Raw genomic sequence first — 23,808 nt, forward strand, 5'->3', positions numbered from 1 at the left:
ATAAGAGTTTTGTGCATTTTGTAATCGGGCAGAACATAAAAGACTGTTCTTTCACTTTGGGGAACATTTAATTTGTTTTACTTGGCAACTTAATCAGCTTCTTTAAGGTGTGACTGTTCGGCTTCAAAGCTATTAATTTAAAATCGAGATGATTTCAATCTCACCATTAATTCAGTTTTTCACTAATTTTCTAACTGGGTTGCTACTTTGATTATATGAAAGTATTTAGGAGGGAAGCAGGCAAGAATTATCCAAATGCAGTGCAACATATTGTGAGGACCAGAAAGGCATGAGAGTGTAAGAAGAAGGAGCAGATGGCTCATGCTCATTCACTGCATCCAATAACTTTAGACAAGAAGAAAAAAAATAAAGAAATCAGGGACTTGCTTTATGGAATCTGTTTATGTGGAAAACAGTACTAAAAGCAGGCAAGAGTTCCCAGAGGGATTCATCTTTTTAGAAAATGATCACAGGGGGCTATTTGAAGGACAACTACGTGCTCATGGGTGTTCAAATTTGATCCAAAGTAGGTGAGCCTTAGGCTTTCTTTGTTAAAATATATCTGTACTGTGATGCAGGATCATCACTATAGTCACCATGTAGCCTATAGTTTTCAGGACACTTAAAAAGCATCAAAAGTAGATTGTGTGGGAACTAACTTCAAGTTTGCATAGTCTACTGACTGTGGATCACTGTTTATTGACAATGCGCACACTATGGCAACTAATGCGCGTATCTCCTGAACACCAACCTCTGTATGTGCTCCCCGGGTGGTAGCTCTCCGGGTCTCCCTCAACGCGGAGGCGAAACTCGCTGTTGCCGTCCTTCCGATTGCTCTGAGCCCGTAATATCCGACTACAATACCCGTCCGCCTTCCCGACTCTCTCTGAGGGCTCCTCGGTGAACGCAAACATATTGCACGCAGCGCTGGAAAAGAGGCAGAGCAGGAGCAGAACGCGCGGATGTGGTCCGGCTGCTGACATCGTGCAGGTTTCCGACGGACAAGTTGATGCGCGGAGGTAAGAGAAATCTCGTCAGGAGGCAGGAGAAACGTTTGTTTCAGCTCCTCTTTAATGACAACCCAACTTGCCAACTGCTGAAGTCGACTTGTGCTCTGCTAGGAGAGCAGATCCATCCTGGTGTGAATGAGGGAGAGAGAGGAGGAGGACTGGCTGGGATGTGCTGCGCGCTCTCTCCCTCTGCTAGAACGGCACACTGCGTGCAGCTGGTTGGACTGAACAGGAGAGCAGGCGTCCGGGGAAATGGCCAAGCGAGGAGTGAGCGTCGTACACCTGTCTCCAGGGCCACAGCTATTTACAAACCGAGTCGGTGATGAATACGAACGAACAGGAACACAGACGACCAATCCCACCAGTGAGTGCGCAGAGCAACACGTTTGGCATACTTGGACTGAACTCTCAATCCAATGTGTGTGTGTGTGTGTGTGTGTGTGTGTGTGTGTGTGTGTGTGTGTGTGTGTGTGTGTGTGTGTGTGTGTGTGTGTGTGTGTGTGTGTGTGTCATCACTCAGTTGCCTAAAGGAAGACATGGGCACACACAAGCACACAAAGGCATTAAGAAAGCATGCAACACGGTTGTCAAGGTGACAAACAAGGGTTTAGTAATGATTGGCTTGGCCCTGATTGCTCTCTATTTTTTATGTGCACCAAAAAAAGAAGAAGAAAAAAAAACAAGTGGATGAAAATGTCAGTATTGGTGTGTGTGTGAAATACTTGAGACTGAAATGAAATGTTGCACTGTCATTATCAGCACAACACTGAGATGATTTTTTTTTTCCAGTATCCTTGTCAGAGGACCTCTCAGAGAAGATTGACCCTTCTCAGTAACATCAGAAAAACATTCACCAGCCAGAAGCAATATTCTTTCACCCTTCATTTGAACTTGGAATACATAGAAGTGTGTTGGGCTCATTTACAATGTAGACAAATAAGAAAATTAATAGAATATGTAGGTATAAAACCAAATGTCTCTCACAGGCTGGGCAGGATGCAGCACATAAAGGGCAGAGGCTGAAGTGTAACCATACAGATTTACTGTTTATATGTGCACTGTAGCACTCTAGAAATGGAATAACACTCACCATAGCAGCTCCATGTCTGATGGAAATGACAGTGACTATAATTCAGTCAGTCCAACATTTTGATTGAAAATATTCAACAGCCATTTGACTGGATTGGATGACAGTTTGTGCAGATATTTGTGAGGATGAAGCCAACTGACAGGTTGACACGTTTTGCATTTAAGCGAGCTCGACAATGACTGGAATTGCCATGAAATTCGGTACAGATGTCCATTGTGCCCAGACAATGTATGCTAATGACTTTGGTAAACCGCCAGTGACACCACGGTGTTCTTGTTTGCGTAGTGGAAATCAGACAAAACAATGGGATGGATTGCCATGAAATTTGGTACACACACTCATTCCTCCCCTCAGGATGAATCGGAATGACTTTGGAGATTTGTTGACCCCTCACTCGCTTAAGCTGTGCCAAATGTTAACATGCTAACAAGCATAATATTGCACCTGTGAAACATCCACATGATCTGTTTCCACTGTGATCGTATTAGCATGTAGCTCAAAGCATTGTTGTGCCTCATTGTATCCTCAATTGCATTCCTGTAGTCTTCCAAAGCTGCATTGGAATTATAAAATACCATTTAATTTTATATATTACTCAACACCAACTGCTTGGTAATAGCTACTTTGGGCTTTTTTTAATCAGAATCAGTCATCAGAATGTCAGTAGAGTTCAGCTGCAACTCCTGATTGTGACTCTGTGTGGCCTTTGTGTCCAGATATGATGTAATTTATTAAATGATGGAGACTACATTAGTGTTTCTGAATAATATTAATGCATATTTTATCTGGTATTTTCATTTACATATTAGGAAACCAGCACCTCCTGAAACCAATCAAGCTCTTTTTATCTCAGAAACGTGGTGATTTAGGGCTGGTTTTAAAAGCTGGACTTCACCCAACCTCTACCACTTGCTGCATATTTAAAACACTGAAATTAACGCTTCTCATGAAAGCACAGGGGGTGTTTGGAGTTACAGGAAAGTAATCAATTTTTTTATTTCCTGTGGTTTGCTTTGTTTTGACCTTCTGTGTCTCATTATAACAGCCTAAGAAATAAAATATTCTCTCCTGATCTCTTACTGCCTCCCTCTCTTTATCTTCCACGCCTTTTTGTCTGCCTTGTCTATCTCATGAGTTGCTTTTTTTCTTCCAATGCGTATCAGCTTTGGCAGTTGCCTGTTCACCACGAGTTCTTCAGTCAGACATGATGTGTTATATGACACCAACACAACACTGGATGATAAACTGTAAAGTGTTTGTTTCTTTGGTTCCTAACGTTGCTTAGAAGGTAGGCTGTATTTTATCCTTTGTGACATTTTCTTGCAACACCCCCAGAGTTTATTTTTGTCTTCACAGGGGTCAGCAGGCATGTAATGGGAATGCAACCACTTCTGATGGGCACTGACAAATGGAGAGTGGCTATGCTCTGTGCATCTACCGCTGGGTTGATGGATGGATGATGGGGAAGGAGAGGAGAGCCGAACGCTACACCAGCAGGTGTCATGAAAGCATTTTGTCTCACTACCCTGCTGAGCTAAATCTCTTCATCACCTTCAGAGCAGGTTATTCTTTCCCTTTTACAAAATATAATATAGTTTAGAGCTAGATGTGCAAGATCCTTACAGTTTCGATTTGTCCATATGCTACTGCATCTTTGCAAAGGGCATAAAAATATAAATGTAAACAGCACCACAGCTTTATTTTGGTGGTTGCTGCATTTTATTTAAGTTGATGAATTCTGTGAAAGACGTAGAAAAGAGTCTGGAGATGCTGAATATGGAAATCTATATACAAAGCTCGTCTTTCTCTACAGTTCAGTTTTATCTCTCGAAAGAGATGGCAATGTGTCCATGTTTCTTTTCTTTAATTCTGCTTTAATTCCCAAACCAGCGAATACAATCTGCCTGGTGAGGTTGAATGAGTCATGAGCTGTCATTACCTTAACAACTATTCTTGAGTTGCCCTTGAGCGGGGCATTTCTCAGAGGAAGCAACCCAAGAGGCACAACAGCAGGAGACTGTGAATGTACTTTGTGGCTAACAGGTATGTGTGTGTGTGTGTGTGTGTGTGTGTGTGTGTGTGTGTGTGTGTGTGTGTGTGTGTGTGTGTGTGTGTGTGTGTGTGTGTGTGTGTGTGTGTGTGTGTGTGTGTGTGTGTGTGCAACCATGAATGCAAAATACAGCAATGTTGAAATAGCCTTCAATGTAAGTTGACCTTTTCTTGACAAACTTATTAAACCTTTAATATTGAAACAGATTTCTGCTCTACTGGAGGATACTAAAGGAACTACAATATGCAAAATGTTTAAGTTTGATTTAGTTGCCAAAAAGAGAGGGCTTTTTTACATAAATGTATATAGAACAGCTCTATCTATGACCAGCAGAATGCATTTCATTGTGTATATCAAGAGAACAAATCACAGCATTTAAGTGGGAGTGGAGCTGAGGCGTGCCATGCAAATGTCTCTTGGTTATGGACTGTCTTATGATGATATTCACTCAATGCGGCCACACCTTTAAGTACAATTTTATGAATTCGTATAATATAAACAGAGGTTTGAAGGTATATATACTCTACCAGTCAAAAGTTTGAAGACATCTTCTCATTTAATGGTTTTTCTTTATTTTCAGGACTATTTACATTGTAGATTGTCACTGAATGCATCAAAACTATGAATGAGCACATATGGAATTATGTAGTAAACAAAAAAAATGAAATCAGTCAAAACATGTTTTATATTTTAGATAATTCAAAATAACCACCTTTTGCTTTGATTTTTGCTTTGCACACTTTTATTCTCTCGATGAGCTTCATGTGGTAGTCATCTGAAATGGTTTTCCTGTAGTCTTGAAGGAGTTCCCAGAGATGTTGAGCACTTGTCAACCCTTTTGCCTTCACTCTACGGTCCATTTCATCCCAAACCATCTCGATGGGGTTTAGGTCAGGTGACTGTGGAGGCCAGGTCATCTGACGCAGCACTCCATCACTCTCCTTCTTGGTCAAATAGGGTGTTTGGGGTCATTGTCCTGCTGAAAAATGAATGAAGGTCCAACTAAACGCAAACCGGATGGGATGGACTCTCGCCGCAGGATGCTGTGGTAGCCATGCTGGTTCAGTGTGCCTTCAGTTTTGAAAAAAAATGCCAGCAGTGTCACCAGCAAAGCACCCCCACACCATCACACCTCCTCTTCCATGCTTCACAGTGCGAAGCATACATGTAGAGACCATCCGTTCATTTTTTCTGCGTTGCACAAAGACATGGGGGGTGGAACCAAAGATCTCAATTTCAATCATTCCTTGTGCTTCTTGGCCCAAACAAATCTCTTGTTGATTTTTGTTAATAATTGTTTCTTTGCAGCTATTTGACCAAGAAGGCCTGGTTCGCACAGTCTCCTCTGAACAGTTGATGTAGAGATGTGTCTGCTACTAGAACTCTGTATGGCATTTATCTGGGCTCTACTCTGAGGTGCTGTTAACTTGCCATTTCTGAGGCTGGTGACTTGGATGAACTTATCCTCAGCAGCAGAGGTGACTCTTGGTCTTCCTATTCTGGGACAGTGCTCATGTTAACCAGTTAGCGCTTGATGGTTTTTGCGACTACATTTGGGGATGTGTTCAAAGTTTTTGCAATTTTGCAGACTGACCAGCCTTCAGTTCTTAAAGTAATGATGGACTATCATTTCTCTTTACTTAGCTGACTGGTTCTTGCCATAATATGGATTCTAACAGCTGTCAGATAGAGCTGTCAACTGTGTACCAACCTGACTTCTGCACAACACAACTGATGGTCCCAACCCCATTAAGAAGGAAAGAAATTCCACAAATTAACCTTGACAAGGCACACCTATGAAGGGAAAACCATTTCAGGTGAGTATGTCATAAAGCTTACTGAGAGAATGCTAAGAGTGTGCGACGCAGTAATCAAAGCAAAGGATGGCTATTTTGAAGAATCTAAAATATAAAACATGTTTTGATTTATTTCACACTGTTTGTTTACTACATAATTCCATATGTGTTCATTCATAGTTTGGATGTCTTCAGTAAGAATGTACAATGTATATAATCATGAAAATAAAGAAAAACCATTAAATGAGAACATATGTTCAAACTATTGACTGGTAGGGTATATATAAAAATAAAACACCTTCAGAACAGTTGTCCTAAAGTGAGAAATTAGCTATAGGGACCAAAACGATTTTTTGTACCAGGCTGTAAACGTGTTTATATCTTTTGTAATTTTGACCAATTTAACCTGAGGTCTATTGGGACTGACTATATTTAGAGCCAGCCTCTAGTGGCCATTTGAGGAACTGTTTTTGGCACACTTGGGTTGACTTCTTTAATCAGCGCCTGAGGTTGTCGCTTGTAAAGAATGACAGTTTAGCTGGTTATAAATTAAAATATGTATCAAGAAACAGATGGACCAAAGGCAAGACAACCAAACAGTTTTCTACAGTACAAAATATCATTACCAGGTAGATTGATGTTATTTAAGCCTTGCATTTAAAACATCATTCTTTTTCTGTTGGTCAGAATAGATGTGGTTTGATAGTGTGTTGCTATCAGCACATGAGGTGGTTACCATTGGTCTAAACACCGACTGTATTTTCCGCTATGGTAATGAAATGGTGGTCTGTTATGCTGCCACATCTGAAAGATTTAATCATAGGGCAGATTTCTAACACAAACACTGAAATAAACCTACACACTAGTCTCTTAAAGTGTATTTCCAGCTGTAAAAGTTACCATTTTGTCTCAGTTAATTATAATTATATTTTTCACACACCAATTTTTGTTACCTATTCACAATGTAAAGCTCATGTAACGTGTCATGTAAAATTTCACTATTGTGGAAAATGTGCCTATTCACTCATGTTGGGTTGGATGAGAAAATTGCTACCACTGTTTTATGCACCTCTTAAATGTATAAATTACCATTTTAGATTTTGTTTGTTATATCTATATAAAAGCCAAAATGTAAAATTGACAGTTCTCTATTTTATGTTGGTTACACATTAGATTATTAGAGTGACCAGCCCAGTTCCAATACAGACACCCCTACAGCAACTCACACAAATGTATTACAAACATGCTTCTAATAAATGTCAAAGCTCCACCAGGTTCTTTCTTTGCATTGCAGACAGAGAGAGTCCGACAGTAGCATTTCATGGTTGGTTAACTTCGACTACAGGCTTCACTGAATACCAGTCAGTTTCCCCTGTATTCCATCACCCTTCTTCTCACACGTATTCACAAGGCCACTCTACATGCAGTGGTTGCTCCTAAATATTTTCTGTTGAATTTTTCAAATACACTGGGACTAAGGGTTCTAACAAGTGAACATGTAGTTCCTGTTTAAAACTAATGTTTCCTGGCCTAACCAGCTGCTCGTGATAGCCAACATTATTTCTCTTAGCTAATTTGCAAGTGAGCACATTTCCCAAAAATTATAGCATTCCTTTCAGCATATGTTTTACTCTGTTTATTTTGCATTTTAAACCTTTGTACACATGCAGATGCTAATACTAAGCTATATGCAGTATATGCATTATATACTGTATCTCAGAGTTCGTAAGAGTATGGTGTAGCTTATAATATTATGGGCAAAATCTCATCATTATCCTCTCTTTTTCTACACACCTCTGAATTTCCTTACTGCTGCAAATGCCTTTTAAAACTCCCCTGTGCTTTGTTGTTTTCTGAGAGGAATAGAGGTCAAGAGGGAAAATCAAATTAGGCTCTTATTTGATCGTGGTGAAGCAGGAGAGCCTGCTCATTAAGCAACCGAGCCCCCGCTGCCGAGTCATTAAGGCCATATTTACCATGCAATAGCAGTACGTGCAGAAAAACCTGAGATGATTTGCCATGTTGTTTCCACTTAATTTGAAGGAAAAAAGTTAAATAGTTAGAGGATATTGACAGAGGAGGAGGTAGAAAATGTGTCTGCCTTCTGTCACTAAGTTGGAATCCTCGAATGGTAGCAGTGTGTAGTTCATACATTTTGGACACATATTTCAGATTGACAGGCTGAAACTTATACATAACATTGACTGCCATTAATGGCCCTTGATGTATACCGACAACAAGCTGTAATGTTACTCAGCACAGTTCAGCAACCTTGGTCAGCACATAGAGTTAATGTCTTTATTTCCACCCTGGCTTCACGCATTCAGCCTCCCATCTACTTCTTCGGTGGTAATGCATTTTGATGCCCGTCTAAAAGCCTGAGTGAAACATGTGCTGCTGGGAGGCCAGCAAGCGTACGGGGGCTATCACAAATGATTACAGTCAGCCAGAGGGTGACGGGGACCACCAGGTGCTGAGGCCTGCTGAGGCATTACTTATTGAATCCTGTCTTTAGCTCTAAGGAGACCCGGGCCATATCTAAATGGCTTTGAGGAAATCACGCACCCTGTCAGAAACTATTAGGATTCTGTCTCAGAAACAAGACCGCCTTGGCCAAAGTTTGCCACTAGTTTAGCAGAGGCAAAATATAGTGTTGAGCTAATGAAGACTGGCTCCTTCAGGCTGTTGCATGAATGTGTTTGGACAACAATCTATAAAATTTGCACAGGAAGATTAAAAAAAATGAAAAATTCAAACAGTCTAGACTATCTTGTAATGCCTCAAAAGCAGGCATGATAGGTATATATACATAAACTGAAGTCAGTTCCTTAGTTAGTATTTTTCTCCAGATGTCAAGCAAAAAAAAAAAAACGCTCTCAAATCAACACACTTAAATTAGAGCAGCTAGTTTGGGCTCTCAGACCCAAACACACGCCTGATGCAAACAAATATTATGAGCCATCTCACTGCACTTGCAGAGAAAAACAAAATAAAACAAGATTAGAAGGAATCAATACATAGACAAGAACCCACATTTAACAATGGCAGATTTAAAAACTAGGGCCCCGTATCCCAGACGTGTCTTAAGTGTAAGATAATTGTGAAATCCATCATACAAGCCTTCTTAAGTTTGAGAAGTGTATCCCAAAAGCCTCATAACCAAGGAAGCTCTTAGAAATAATTAGAAATGATTTTTATCAACAAGTACGTCCTTGCATGGATCATTAGCTTAAATGTCAATAATAAAATAAAAAATAATTTCAAAACTGCTTGTAGGTGGCTAAGAGCATCTTAAAACAGCATAATATCTACAGGAGAAACTGGGAACCATGACAGATTTCATTCATGTATGAACCCAGATGGTCTTTGTCAAGTAGCATGTCATATACAATGAGAGATTTTTTAATTAGAACATTACTGCTGCACTGATTATAAACACATACAAATTGACTGATAAACTTGCCGAGTGGCACAGTAGTAGCTGGAGGTCCCAACATTCTTTTAAAAAAACATTTCATTAGTACCCTGCAAAAGAAAAAGATTATTTAAAAAAAAATAGTTATTAAAAGCCCGTTATGACATTTCCATCAATGTCATGCTTTTTCAGTCTTAGTTCTACATCCTTTCACACTGCAATTAGTCACCTATCGCAGCTGTGTTTGTACTATAATGGATGTCAAAAAAATAACTTCTGAAACACTGAATAAAAATGGAAAAAAAACAGAAGGGAGGTCATGACACACTCTGTTAATGAACCATGGTAAGTCTCTGGCATGAGACGCTGAATACCAAGTGATAAGTGACTAATGTTATGGATGCAGAGTTGTGTGTGGTTGTTGTGTAGCAGCCTAGTAGGTACTCTGCATTTGGCACCAAAATAGCACACCATAGACAAAGTGAATCTCAAGATATGTGGAAATACCAGTAATGTCACATTGGATCACCACTGTCCATATTATCATCTGCCGCAATCATCAGGTCCATCTTAACAACTGCCTTCATTAACATGAACAACAAAGAGGCCTTGACCCCCACAGAGAGCAAAAGCATAAATCTCTGAAGAAAAAAAAACCCTACATATAGTTTAATGTATCTTCATATATTATATAGATTCTACAGATTTCTAAAAAACCCTGATAATCCAACCTGGTCTGACAATGTTCAGTAAGCTTCTTGTTATGTCAGGAATGATTGGCTTTCTCATGTGTTTGTGATGAATAAAGGTCTTGAATCTTGAATCATTCTACAAGTGTCCTCATGAATGTTCAGTTGGGTCAAGATTGGATGACAATGAAGGAAATTCCATTATACTCAGCTCTTCTGGGTCTTTAAGTAGTTCTTAGAAAGCGTTGATGTGTGTTTGTGTTCATTATCCTTCTGCAGCATGAATACCTCTTCACAAAGACGCAAACCAGAAGGTGCAACACATCTCGTAAGAATGAAGTGCTGCTCCTTTTTGATTGGGCTGTAGTGGATTCCATGCAGTTGTCCAACTTCAGTTGTGACAGTTTGCCGTCCAGTCATTCTTTGATTTCTGACTGTCTTTTATCAATGTGTTAACTTTCATATTGTTTTAGACCCACCACCTCAAACTGATCACCCGATCTTTTCAGCTTCCATTCTCATCATCCTAATTTCCCTCATTAGTTCTCCTACTTGTGTACCAGCAGTCCACCACTCACCATTTGCCAGGTTATCTCTGAGCATTTTGCAATAGCATTTGCATCTAACTAGATAATTAAATAAATTAATTCAGTCAATATTTCTCAAAAGTGTCCCTAGGGTTAGGGTTAAAGATAGTAATGAAAGTGCTACATGTAAAACTGAATATGAATCTCTGATATGTAAGTGCCAGCCATGTGAGGCAATATAGTCATTTAATGTGGAGCCCTTAGAGGGCTGTGAGACACAGTGTCCATATAAAGTTGAAAGCCAAGACATCCAACTTTGTGGTCTGGTTTGAATGTCACATTAACATCTATGCTGTCTGTGCCATAAGTGCTGTGACATTCTCCATCGCTGGCCCGGGCAGTAGAGTCTCTCTGCCACATCCTTCAAAATCTTTGGCGTATTCTACAGTAGCCTGATAGTGTGTCATCTCAAGTCATTATCTTTCGTGTTTAATACAAATGGTCCAGTTAGTGCTATCACTAGTTCAGGGACCCAGTATGTTGTACTTGTTTATGATACTTAGTATTTTGTTACCAGCGTTTTCAAAGAAGCTTGACCTTTTCTCAATCTCAGCCCTCCACTTGCGCCTGACCTTTGGCTAGGAAACCACACGCGCTAGCTGAAGACGCTCGTGTTCTCTCCTCTCAAATGTCATGCCCGGAAGCACTACAGGTCCATATCTCTCATCTAAACACTTTACACTCTGTTACCACTCAAAACCATATTAGAACAGCAACTAATTTAAAAGGGCACAAAAGGGTTTTGATTCTACTACACAAACCACGTAATGCTTGGCAAGATGGGCCCAGTTTTTCAGTTTTACACTCCAGATTTGAAAAAAGAAGAAAACATAAGAATAAAATACACACTGTTTGCAGTACATTTTAAATTGTGCAAATAGTACACTATACATTGAAAGTAAAGTGTAGGTGCCTGTCCCAAAAGACAATAATGTATTTTATCTTCAGCTGTGATGGAAAAAAAGAAAGGGTAACTCTAACCTACCTATGAACCGACCTAAGCAGAATGCAGAATACACAATGCACAATAGAAAAAAGACATGACAAAGATAAAGGTGAAATATACAAGATTTGAATGTTATCTGGTTTGAATGCTGCATACAGAACCTCTATTACGATGCAACGGCATGGAATAAAAGTTGTTTCATTTTTGTCTGTTCAAGAAAATGGAGATAATTCAGAGGAAATCAAATGAAAGTGAATGCAGATAAAACTGAATTTCAAACATTTCCCTCACACCATTTAACAAATCTCTATTAAACAAAAATGTTGACCCAAAACCAAATCTAATTTTAAACAGTTCTTTTATTGTTTCCACTGGCAATATAATCTTATTAACTGAATTGTTACTAATGGCACAGATACTAATTAAACTGAAAAGAGGAAGGAAGCTGTTTAATGGTAAAAGCTCCTTTACAATTATGGAACAATTATTTGTAGCTTAGCTTTCATTTCAAAAGTGCTTTTTTTCAAATAATGACATTACCTTTCACAATTTACACACAACAATATTATGCAATACAGAGAATTCTGAAACCAACAGTGAAACTGTGACAAGTGATGAGGTTTTTGAGATTTTCTTCTAGGGCAAAATATTATTTCAGCTGGCAGCTGGAATGCTTGGTATCACTACCTTGCTAAAACATCCACTCTCAAGACGTGATTATGTTTTTTTGGCTGATTTCTTTACGTCTGCATCCAATGCATCTACATAAATACCACTAACACCACTGTAGGAAAAACAGCCACAGACGTTCCTACCTCCACGGTTTTAGTACACGGAGTACAGCCTGGCTAACCTGGCAATAGCCAGATTAATAATTGTGTAGTACGTGATAGTACTCCACAATATCAATCTGGGACCGCTCCATGTAAATCCGTTCGGAGGAAAGAGGCACGTATTGGACAATGCAACAGTATGTCCCACCTCTGACAGGTTTGTTTTTAGCCAATCGCGGGATCTTCACAACGAGCGGAGCCAATTGATAGATTAAACTCTTACCAAAACCCATAGGTAAAAAAGCACAAACATCTTTACCATCCAGAAATGCGCAAAGCGCCTCTCGTTGTTCTTCCTTCAAAGAAGCGATAGGAGATTCAGCTAAAACTGACTTAATAGCAGCATCTACACGATCGTTGTCCTCCGTTGCCATGTTTGTTTTGATCTACTGGCACTTGGTGTCGTCTTCACACCCGGATATCCCGCCCCACACACGAATACTGCTGCGTGATTGGCCCGTGCCAACTTGGCTCTGCACGAACAGTGAATGCGGGAGCGGAGCAAGATGGTTTCTTGAGAGATTTGTGAACTCACAAATATCGCGAGAAATCAACTTGCTGGCAAGGTTACAGCCTGGCTGGAATTCCTCCCTTGGATTTATCTACACAAAGTTCAAAGGCAGAATATGGACTTATTCAAAAATAGCACACGTCTCCAAAAGTGGTTATCTTGCTTCTTATTAACTTTAGTTATTAATCTTATTCTTTAAGCTTATGAATGCTCTCTACTGTATGTCTCTGCTGGTGTTCTCATACCTGATCCTATTTCAAATGGTCTGTGAACTGAGTTGTGTCTTGTAAGTCTTGTCAATCTCTGGAGCAATTCTTGCTGCTGAGTGTTGGCTGTTTTTATTGACTTTACTCAAAATTATGCGGTCAAGTTTGCTGCAGGTTTTTCTGGGTCTAGGTCTATGCTCAACTGCAGGAGGATGGTAGATTTTTGGTTATCTGATGAACAGACTCACATTTTTTGTGCTAACAATTTTAAAAATGTAGCTTACTAAATAATGTAGTATGTTAATATAATTGAAAAAGACTGAATGATTGGCACCTTCAGTTGGGGGATCTGATGGCTCTGTTGTGCTATGGTGGATGTTTTGCCAGCATGATTTTTGTCCACTTCTCACCGTAAAGGGAAGGGTCACTGCAAATCAATACAAAATTGTTCTGAGTGATCAAAAAGTATTAAAACTGTCCTGGTGGCATGTGAAGTCCCGACACCTTACTAAGACACTATCTGCATTTATTTTATTATGTGCCTCATAACAAAGGGCACAGGATCATTTTCTTTGTGTTGGTGAAGATTTTGGTCACTTAAATGACACAATATTCTGTTAAACTAAAACTCAATGTATGCACAGTATTTTGCGTCTCCAGGTCACGCCTCCCAGTCAGAATGTATAATTTGCAGTAAGTCCAGTCATTAGCTTGCTAATGTGACTAACACAAGCCTTGTTATGATTACTTAAAACTATAATGTTTAATTCATTTAGCATTTCTCCAAGGTTGCTTCTATTATCTTTGCCATTTTTGCAGTTGTTTAACTGGCCAATTGCATCCATCCATTCATTTTAATAATGGAGTTCTACAGTGTTTTAAAATTACAACTTGTCCAGACACTTTTTCATTATCGTTTGCATCAAGATGTGCATACGTGTACAAGTGACAAATTGATTTATGTTATGTTAGAAGAAAAATGGTTTGAGATGGATTAAATCAGTATAGCAAAAAAATTTAAAAAATGTCTAAATAAACTTCATGGAAGGTTTCTGATAGTTTGTACTGCATACAGACATATCCTGGCTAAGTGGTTATGGGGCAGCCTAGCTGGGTTGAAAGGTCCCGTAGCAGGTTGAACTGCTGACTAGCCAGGCTGCACTTCTTATTCTTGCATTTATTTACACTACTGTGCTTTCAAAATAAAGGCAAACTGCCAAAAAAACAAAAACAAAACAAAGCATATCCATGGTAACACTATGCATCTTCATAAAAATGTGGCATGTACTATCACATTTACTTTTAGCTGATATAAAAACTCACTCTCATTGAATAGAGAGCTTTACAGACCACAGGGAGCAGAAAAGAGGCCAAAAGGTCAAAGAACTGCACATGTTAAAATGGAGTGCTTTTGAAATCAGAATGTTTCTTCCAAGACAGTTGCCTCTGAAGTGTGAAAACTTTCATTGATCACATGCACAAGGCCATGCCATTACATTAACCACACAGAGTCGTCAAGAAAAAAAAGCTGAGAGGGAACAAAAGCAGGTGGAAAGAATTCATTCAAGTTTAATTGATTAGCTGAATGACACTAAATGACAAGACTGAATTGCCCTATCAAGTGAGTTAAAGGCATTATGGAGGATGTTTTTTTTGTTTAATTTGTCTGATTCACATAAAATGAATATACTGACCTTTAGTGGACTTGTATGTATGGTCTCTAAAAGAATAAAAAATACAAATAAATAACTGTGGACATGGCAGGACCTGAAAAACATCAGCCAATCAATGCGCTCGGACCGAGGCGTTTGGTTTGCTCCCTTTCCTGTCAATCAAAAATCTTCCGGCTCAGGCTTAGTTACGTAGATTACGTACGCCTTGGACTTACGTGTTTTCTGTATGTGTTGCTTTGGTATAGCTTCGTAGTTAGCTGGCGACTTGTTTTGCTCATCTTTTTTTACATAATGGCAGATAAAGATCCAGGGGGATCCAGCCGTAAAAGACAACTTCACGAGTGCTACGCAAGTTTCTGGAGGGGGGGCGTTTCTTCGTAAATGTTAAGAGGGGGGAGGTTAGAGGGGGTCGAGGGAGAGGTTGTATGTGCGCATGCGCATGCTTCGTTCAAAGTCGTAGGAAATTAAATCTCCTCTAATGCCTTTAAAGCACGTGATCTACTTTCATTGCTTTAGAAAAGTTGCATCATGCCTTTATATGATGTGATCTGTCTTTGAACCTAAAACTAAGCTCAAGGCCCAAAGATTTACAGGGATTGCTGCATTCACTTGAACTAGCAACTTCTGATGCTGAAATTGGTGTTGAGCCACCACTTTAGCCACCCCACCATCTTGCCTCCATCCAGAATAAAAGCTGAGTTTACCAAGCATGGGACTTGCGTTGCCAGAATTAACCACTTAAGGAATCTGATCAAACTCCACTTTGTTTGTTTTTGCTTCCATCTGTAAACCAGTCTGTCCTGAACAGTCTGTGGCTGTTGAAACGAAACATTTCAAATCAATCTAAAACATTTGCTTTTGAAAATTATTACAAGCAATGCACGTTATGAACAATTTGTACATACTGGGCTGAAATATGAATGCAAATCCTTTCTTGTATTTCCACCTAAGATGTTATTTTTTTCCCTTTTTATTGCTGGCCAAACCGTAGATAAATGTGTCATCCTCTATGTTTCATCTTCCTTTCTTCTATCCTTATATAGTAGGCATTAAATACATTTCACAATCAAACATTTTTTCCCTTCATAGAGCACCCACACTAGTCAATTTCCAATATAAATTGTCATAGACATAAAACCTACAGCGCTGTAAGCGCTTTCCACTCTACGATGAGCACACACCCATCCATCAACTGGCACTACCCACACACACATGCACACACAAACAGGCAGGCTTTCACACCAACCTCCAGGCAATAAACAGATGTATTTCTCTCTAACATGTAAGTTCTATTATCCGTGGGGATAGCAGCTCTTAGTCTCTGAGATCATCACAACAGCAGGGCATTATCTCACTCTTTCTCTCCATCACACCATCCACTCCCCCAAATCCCAATACCTTCACATGAAACCATTCTTCTCCTTCGCTCTCTCCCGGTATAATCTCTGCTTGAGGCATTACTCATTTCTGCCTGGCATGTTGGGAGGTCTGTTTCAATAGACTATGGACAAAAGAAGCCCATGGTGCATGTGTGTCGGTCTGATACCAAATTGCAGTCGGAGTGTAAGCCCCTGAGTAGATGCTCCGAGCAGTATTTTGACAGCCTTGCAGCATTTTGCTTTACCCTTATTTCAAAAACACATTGATGATGGGTTGGTAAACCAGATTAGGGAATTTGATCAAGTACAGCAAGGCGTACACTTACAGATACATCCATCCATCCTCTATACACCGCTTTATCCTCATTAGGGTCGCGGGGGGAGCTGGAGCCTATCCCAGCTGACTCGGGCGAAGGCAGGGGACACCCAGGACAGGTCGCCAGTCTGTCGCAGGGCTACATACACAGACGAACACTCACACTCACATTCACACCTACGGGCAATTTAGAGTACTCAATTAACCTCAGCATGTTTTTGGACTGTGGGAGGAAGCCGGAGTACCCGGAGAAAACCCACGCATGCTCAGGGAGAACATGCAAACTCCATGCAGAAAGATCCCAGGCCCACCCCGGGATTCGAACCAGGGATCTTCTTGCTGCAAGGCGAAAGTGCTAACCACTACGCCACTGAGCAGCCTCTTACAGATACACTATAGCATTATCCACTCTCCTAGTAATGAGTACATCCAATCGTGCCACCAAAACAACCGTTATCCATTGAGCCTCCACAAGATGTCTAAAGGTGTACAATGGCATTAGGCAACATAGTGGCAGATCCTTTAAGTCCTAGAAGGTGCGATGTGGGGGCCTGCATGGTTCCGGACTTGTTTTTCCAACACATCCCACAGATGTAGATCAGATTGAGATCTGGGGAATTTGAAGGTCAAGTCATCCCCTTAAATTCTTTTTCAGATTTCTCAATACTTTTGCAGTATAGCCAGGGTTTATTATCATCTTGAAAGAGGCAAATGCCATCAGGGGATGCTGTTGTCATGAGGGGTTGTATATATCCTGCAGCAATGCTTAGGCAGGTGGTACATGTCAAAGTAACATCCACATGAATGCCAGGCCCCAAGGTTTCCCAGCAAAACATTCTGCAAAGCGTGGCATTGCCTTTACTATGTATCCTCTTCCCATGGTGCATCCTGCTGACATCTCTCCCTCAGATAATGCACCTGGTTGTCCACATGATGAAAAGAAAACATGATTCATTAGAAAAGACCCATTTCTTGCATTGCTCAATGGTCCAGTTCTGATGCTCAGATACCCAATGTAGCAGGTTTCTGTAGGGGACAGGGATCATCATGGGCACTGCACCACACACAGCAAGCTCAAATGCTGCAGTTTCTGCTAAAGTAGATATTCTGTAACCTGCAGCCTTTGCTCCCCACGCACATGAATGAACCTTGGACACCCATGACCGGGTTCCCTGGTTGCCCTTCTTTGAAACACTTTTTCTTAAGTACTAAACCTGCATACAGGGAACACACCACAAGAATTGTTGTTTTTTGTTTTTTGTTTTTTGGAGATGCTCTGTCCCAGTTGTCTGATTCTTATTCTGTGCATTTTCTTGCTTCCAACACATCAACTTTAAAAACTGACTGTTCACTTACTGCCTAATATATCCCACTGGTCAGTGGTATTGAGGTTGTGGGTGATTAGTGTATATAACCTACTGTATCCTAGGACATTTTGTTTCTATCAGTCAGAATCACAAAGATCCCCTTGAGACATGTAAAATGAGATTATCCCTTATTCAAAGTGTCATTTTGAGAAGGACAGGGTGATAGCTAAACCTGCACTAACCTAATCACCACCTTGAGAAATGCAGCACAGCTTGTTTTATTCATTCTAATATGCAACATTAAAAAGCAGTTTCTTTTAAATCCTATCACATTAACAGCCCTAAATGTCTGGAATTTGTCAGAGCAGAAATGTGCTGTTTGTTGCTCACAAGGATAAGTCTGGATGAAAGAAAACAAATCCACATCTATGTATTTCTCCATGCCCAAAGATTAGACTGAGTGAATTCTTATTGTAGTAAAAAGAGATAAAGAAAGAAAATGAGAAACACAGAGAGACAAAAAAAAGACAGTCTGAAGACTAAATTCATATTCCAAGCATCATTAGTTTGAAATGACTTCTCTGGGTACAGATGTGGTTTAGACTGTGAAAAGAATCTGAGTGTTCGGGATGTGGGGAATAAAAGTAGTGACAAAAATCTTCGAAGATGGCAGCAGATGTTATAGTCGCTTCACCAAAGATTTATGTGTTAATACAGCGCTGGTCTAGTGCAGGATTTTTCAGCTCTCGACTGTCACACCAAATAGTAACAGAGGGACACCACCAGTGTGGTGGCAGAAATCCTGCAATTGGAGTGAAGGCAATTTCATCTGTGCTGCTCTTAGTGTGGAATGAGATGCTTTCAAATGATGAACAAGTAAAATATCTGAACAACTAAAAGTGACCACAATGCTAAAGGTGAGACAGGAGGTATTTATATTTGTGACTTGGTTGATCTGACCCTTTAAGATGTTTTGAATTGGAAAAAAAAAAAGAAGTATATTTTTATTTCCCACAGCTGTCATGGCCGTCAGAGCAAAATGGTGAATGCATACTGTGGAGCACATACAGTATGCGGTTTTCTGTCAAGCTGTGGCTCTGTAGAATATGTTGAGATTATCAAGGTTTGCAGAGATTCTGAAATATTGCAAACTGGCACTGATGTGAATGATGAATTGGGATGCTTGTTGCTTCACGGTTCTCAATAGCTCTTTGTTTGAGCCGGGCTGTGGCCAAAGTTGAGGCCCACTCAGCCCCAGAGTGCTTTCCTACACCTGAATACTAATGAAGAGTTTGTGATCTTAACTTGACTTTGACTTCAGCAAGGAGGAGATAATGTGAAGCACTCTGCTGGGCGGAGATAGGGACCTGCAGAGGGCCGTCTGACACCGGGCTGTGGAAGATCAACAGGAGGAGCAGTGGAGAGCGGAGTAAAGTGATGTAAGTGGAGAATGTCAGCGTGATGTTACCCGGTGAATTACATTCGTCCCGTGTTACTGATCACACATCTGTTACTGATCATGCATCATTCAGAACCTGCTTTTTTTTTAGGATTCATTTTCATTATCATTATCTCAGTGTGCGCTCCAGTGAACACCACTTGATCCTTTATATACTCCAGAGGCAATTAAACTTAATGTTTTGAATTACAATAAAAAATAAGTGGAAGAGAGGGGAGTTTGGAAAGCACTAGATTCTGAACTGAAAGTGTGTAGAGCTGAGTGATCCCCCTGAGACTGGAGGCGTAGGGCTCTGTGGGGAGCATTAGAGATGTTTTGTAACTGGAAACAGGAAAATGGAGGACTTTCAGGGATCAGAAGGCTGAAGTACACTACGGGGAGAAAAAAAATTCTCCCACTCCTGGTTATGTGTGTTTGTGCATTTGTGTGTTGCTTAGAAACATGCCAGAATCTCTTTGAACATGGTCTTTTGACGTCAGCTGTTAGCAACATTGACTCCTACTCACTCTCTGCACTTTAGATAGTGCTTTATGCTCTTTATTTGATTGAGCAGATTAATTCTTGAATAAAGATTAGCGCTGGTGCTATGTATTTTGAACAAAAGGCAACGGGGAGACACAGTATGCCCATGAACGTTTGACAAATACTTGCACTACCCCTTTTGTGTCTGAACTACAGAAACACAAAATGGAAACACATTTGAAAAGTTAATGTGCTGTAGCTACAAGACTGAAACAGACCTCCTAGAGCAGTAACAGTAAACAGAAGACATGAAAGTTTGAATTTTAATGAAAGAGTCGTGCTGCTTTTAATGGCTTTGCACGATTGTGTGAAGACGGCATTGGCTCATTTTAGACAGGACAATGGCAATTTCAGTGTCATTCTGGCTTCATTCTTCAAATCACTTGTATGCACAAAGGGTTCCCAATTTTCTATTACAGTTTCAAATAGCTGACTGTCACGATTTAATTTCAACTAATTAAAGGAAAAACGAAACAAATCTTTGTCAAACTCCACTTGTTCAGTGAATATTTAAAATTGTGCCGGAAAAAAATCGCCAAATGATGCTGACGAGGCAGAAGAAGGGGAGAAATTTCACTCACAAGTTATGCATTTTTCATTGTTGTTTGTTCGTTTTCTCAATTATATGACTGCATAGTAACTTCTAAGTAAATATTTTTGCTGGCATAGCTGGCATGACATTATGCTCTTCAAATCGTATTCATAATAATGGCACAAGAATGAGAATTTAAGAAAGTATCAAGAAGCTGTCCCTCACAGTCTATAACAATATTTTATATGCAATCACAAATTATATAAAAAAAAACACAAACAAGCTCGCAAAATTTTTGATCTGAGGGCTGGCAGTACGATAGATAGATCACTACGTTCAGAGAGCACATACGTTTACCATTAAGGTATGATTTAAGATGAAGAAAACATGAGTATTTTTCAAAGTCTTGCAGGGGTTACCTGTGGAGAACAAGCTCAGCCTGTAGGTGGTGAAATATTCATCCTGTAATCCTTTTCAATCTGAGCTTATGTGAAGAATTGTGTGTACCTAAACATTTTTCTTATGTATTCCTGGGAACCAAAGAGGGTGCAGTGCAATGCAGTATTGGTGGTTATGCTATAGATGCAATGTAAACAACTCCTTTTGCATGCACAGCGATAATAACATTCCCTGGTCAAATTACATTAGCTACAGTTGACCTCCAAAGTCTGAGCTATATTGTGTTGAATGTGTGAATGGTTATGTGTCAATGTGTGCGGTTTTAAAAAGCCACAGAAACATGGAGCAACTTTTCTGCAAATATTGTTCTAATCTCTACAGTTTTTAAGGAGTGTAGACCTTTAATTTAAAATAATAGTGGGACATATGGATGTGAGTGCAATGTAATTGTTCTGAATATGATAAGATGCAGATTTTGCAAATTTTTTGCCTTGTGTTGTTCATGAACTAATATTAATAATGCACCCCCAATTAAGACTCAATAGATTTTTGTCAGTTGGTTTGGATGCTGGTGTAATTTACTTGAAGGGATGCAAAAATGGTAACTAATGATGAGGTAGTCATGAAGAAATAATGTGTCCCTGTGGTAACAGCTCAGTGTGTCCGTCTCTCCCAGGAAGCAAGAAAAATAATCAACCGTTGCTGTAGACATTTACCCCGAGGCATTTCAAACTGCTATGTTAAAATCTGTAGTTATGAAACCCAGCCTGGACATTGTTGACCTTTGTAATTACAGGCTCATCTCTTATCTTTATTTTTTCTTGGTAAACCTCTAGGGAAGCTCATTATCAAGTAACTTTTGGATTTCTTGAACAACAACCTTTTAGAAATGTTCCAAACTGTTCCATCAAATTACCTAGAGCACTGAAACAGCCATACAGAGACACTGAGATTGACTGTTACCTATTATCAATTGTCATTGTTGCTATTCCTTTGGATTTAAATCCTGCCTTCGAGAGAGTTGATTATTACATTGTAAATGGCAGACTAGTGTTCATGCTTGTCAAGCAGAAAGTCTTTACTTAATTTAAGTAATTTTCTATCCAAAACAATTGGAATTGATCATAGTGTTCTTAAATAAAGTATTCTGAGCCCTGTTCTCTTTTCTTTATGCTCCTAGCCAAGTGTGAAGATAATTAGCAGCAGTTGGAGGCCTGAGGTAGAAGTGCAGACAAACTAGCTGTTTCTTTTGTGAATATGCAGCAAAATATGACACACCAAACATGTTGGATCACAGATGGCATGAGGACCTGTAGTATCAGCAGTCCCTGGCAACCCTTTATGGACTGCCACTGTTAGGATCTTGCTCTGGCCCCTGCCCTTCTTCCCCCTTTCTTCCTCTTTTTCCTCCTTTCTGGTTTCCTGATCTGTTTCGGTTTGGTCCTGCCTTTTTGGTTCCCTGTCTGTCACCTCTCCCTCCTGTCTCTCTCTCTCCCTACCACTCGCCCTCCTGCTCTACCTGCACCCTGCCTGCTGATTACCCCAAAGACTGTCAGCTGCAGTAATCAGTAAACTCAGCTCACCTGTACACAAGCTCTCCTCACTAGTTAAACCCCGCTCAGTCACTCAGTCTCTGTTGGATCGTAGAAGCCGTTTCCTCACCAAACCTGCCACCTCTGGACTGTTACATGGACTCTTCTACTCTTCCCCCCTCTTGGACTCTGTTGCTCTCCTGTCTGTTCTTGGGTTTTCCCCAGCCTGTTTCCCCCTCTTGGTTGTCAGTTCCCCCGTAGTGTAAGTACCTCTTCTTAGCTCTGTTTAGTTAATCCAGTTTAGTAGACTTCTGTTTCTGTACTCTTAGTTTTGGTTTATAGTAGTTTGGTTTTGTTCTGCTTGCTGTAGTTTAGTGCTTAGTTTATGTATTGGTTTAGCTATTTGATTTAATAAAGGTCTTTTGGCAGCCAGTTATGTGTCTGTGCTTGAGTTCTCTTGCTCCACCAGCCACTGACTGACCCCAAATTCTACTTCAACATCAAAGCTTCATCCTCAGAGCCCATCTAATAGAAACATATTGCTTATGTGTTATTTACAGGAGCACACTTTTAAATAAACTAAATTGATTTAAAACTTTTTTAGAAAGGCTGAGTAAAATAATACCTGTGGCTAAATTGAATGGTGTTCTTAAAATAAATTTTTATACATGTATATACATACATTTAAGGTCTTTTTATCTGCAGGCACCAACACTTCAGAGTATGGAAATGGTAATAATATGCAAATAGCAATGTACATGTGAATACTATGTCTATGCCTGTTTCTTTTACTAAAAGGGTTTCCATCAATTGCAGCTGAGAAGCAGCTTCTAAGAAATAACAATACATTCATCCTCTGTGGAAATGGGGTTCTCCATGCATCTTCAAGGAAAATGCAACTTAAAATAAATGCTTCACAGCTAATTTCCAGAGTTTAAAAATGGATTTCTCTGTTCAACTATTCTATTTAGACCCTGATGAAGACATGACAGTGTAAAATATTGGTCTGCGCAATAAAAAGCTGTGAATTAAACTGTGTGCTCTAGTCCCTTTTTGTATTCTAAACATGCAGCCTCTGTTTGAGCAGTTTTGACTTTCAGTGATTCTTATCGAAATGAATTGTGTATTCTTGATGTTTAACATGCTGAATGTAATTTATTTTTAATAGAACATTGGCACACCTCATATTGTTTCAATGTCCTTGAATGACACCTTTTGAAGAGCTGGTAGGCATTGTTTTGAGAATTAAGTTAAGAACCGTTGAAATTATTTAACATAAGGTCACTTTATCTTTTTATGTGGCTACTGAAAGATATTAATATTGAAATTATATCAAATACAAATATACATAGAAGTACAACATTCAAAACTGCAGATATGCTTTCTTCAAACCTAAGAAGTTAATTAACATACCGTATTTGGAAAGTTGCAGTGTAATTCACGTTTTTCATCTTACATGCTGTGAATGCAGCTTAATTAAACTTTTGTGTGGTTTGTTTAGGCACTTGCCATTTAAAATGTGTCCTGAAGTGATTTTTTTTTTTCTCAGCATTTAA

At 39.7% G+C, this 23,808-nt stretch overlaps 1 protein-coding gene and 1 long non-coding RNA gene across 2 annotated transcripts in view; one reads left to right on the plus strand and one right to left on the minus strand.

The window, feature by feature from the left end:
- spon1a (spondin 1a) overlaps positions 1 to 1,361 on the minus strand; it is a 74,838-nt gene extending 73,477 nt beyond the window's left edge. The window contains exon 1 of the mRNA XM_022205835.2: positions 752 to 1,361. Coding sequence (XP_022061527.1) covers positions 752 to 983 — 232 coding nt within the window. The 5' untranslated portion in view covers positions 984 to 1,361. The remainder of the gene's footprint in view (positions 1 to 751) is intronic.
- LOC110959086 (uncharacterized) lies at positions 1,256 to 22,684 on the plus strand. The gene is made up of 2 exons (XR_007938187.1): positions 1,256 to 1,374; positions 3,457 to 22,684. It is a non-coding gene; the product is annotated as an uncharacterized LOC110959086 (long non-coding RNA).
- The last annotated feature ends 1,124 nt before the right edge of the window (positions 22,685 to 23,808 follow it).

This window comes from Acanthochromis polyacanthus, chromosome 2 (genome assembly GCF_021347895.1).
Source record: "Acanthochromis polyacanthus isolate Apoly-LR-REF ecotype Palm Island chromosome 2, KAUST_Apoly_ChrSc, whole genome shotgun sequence".
Taxonomy (NCBI): domain Eukaryota; kingdom Metazoa; phylum Chordata; class Actinopteri; family Pomacentridae; genus Acanthochromis; species Acanthochromis polyacanthus.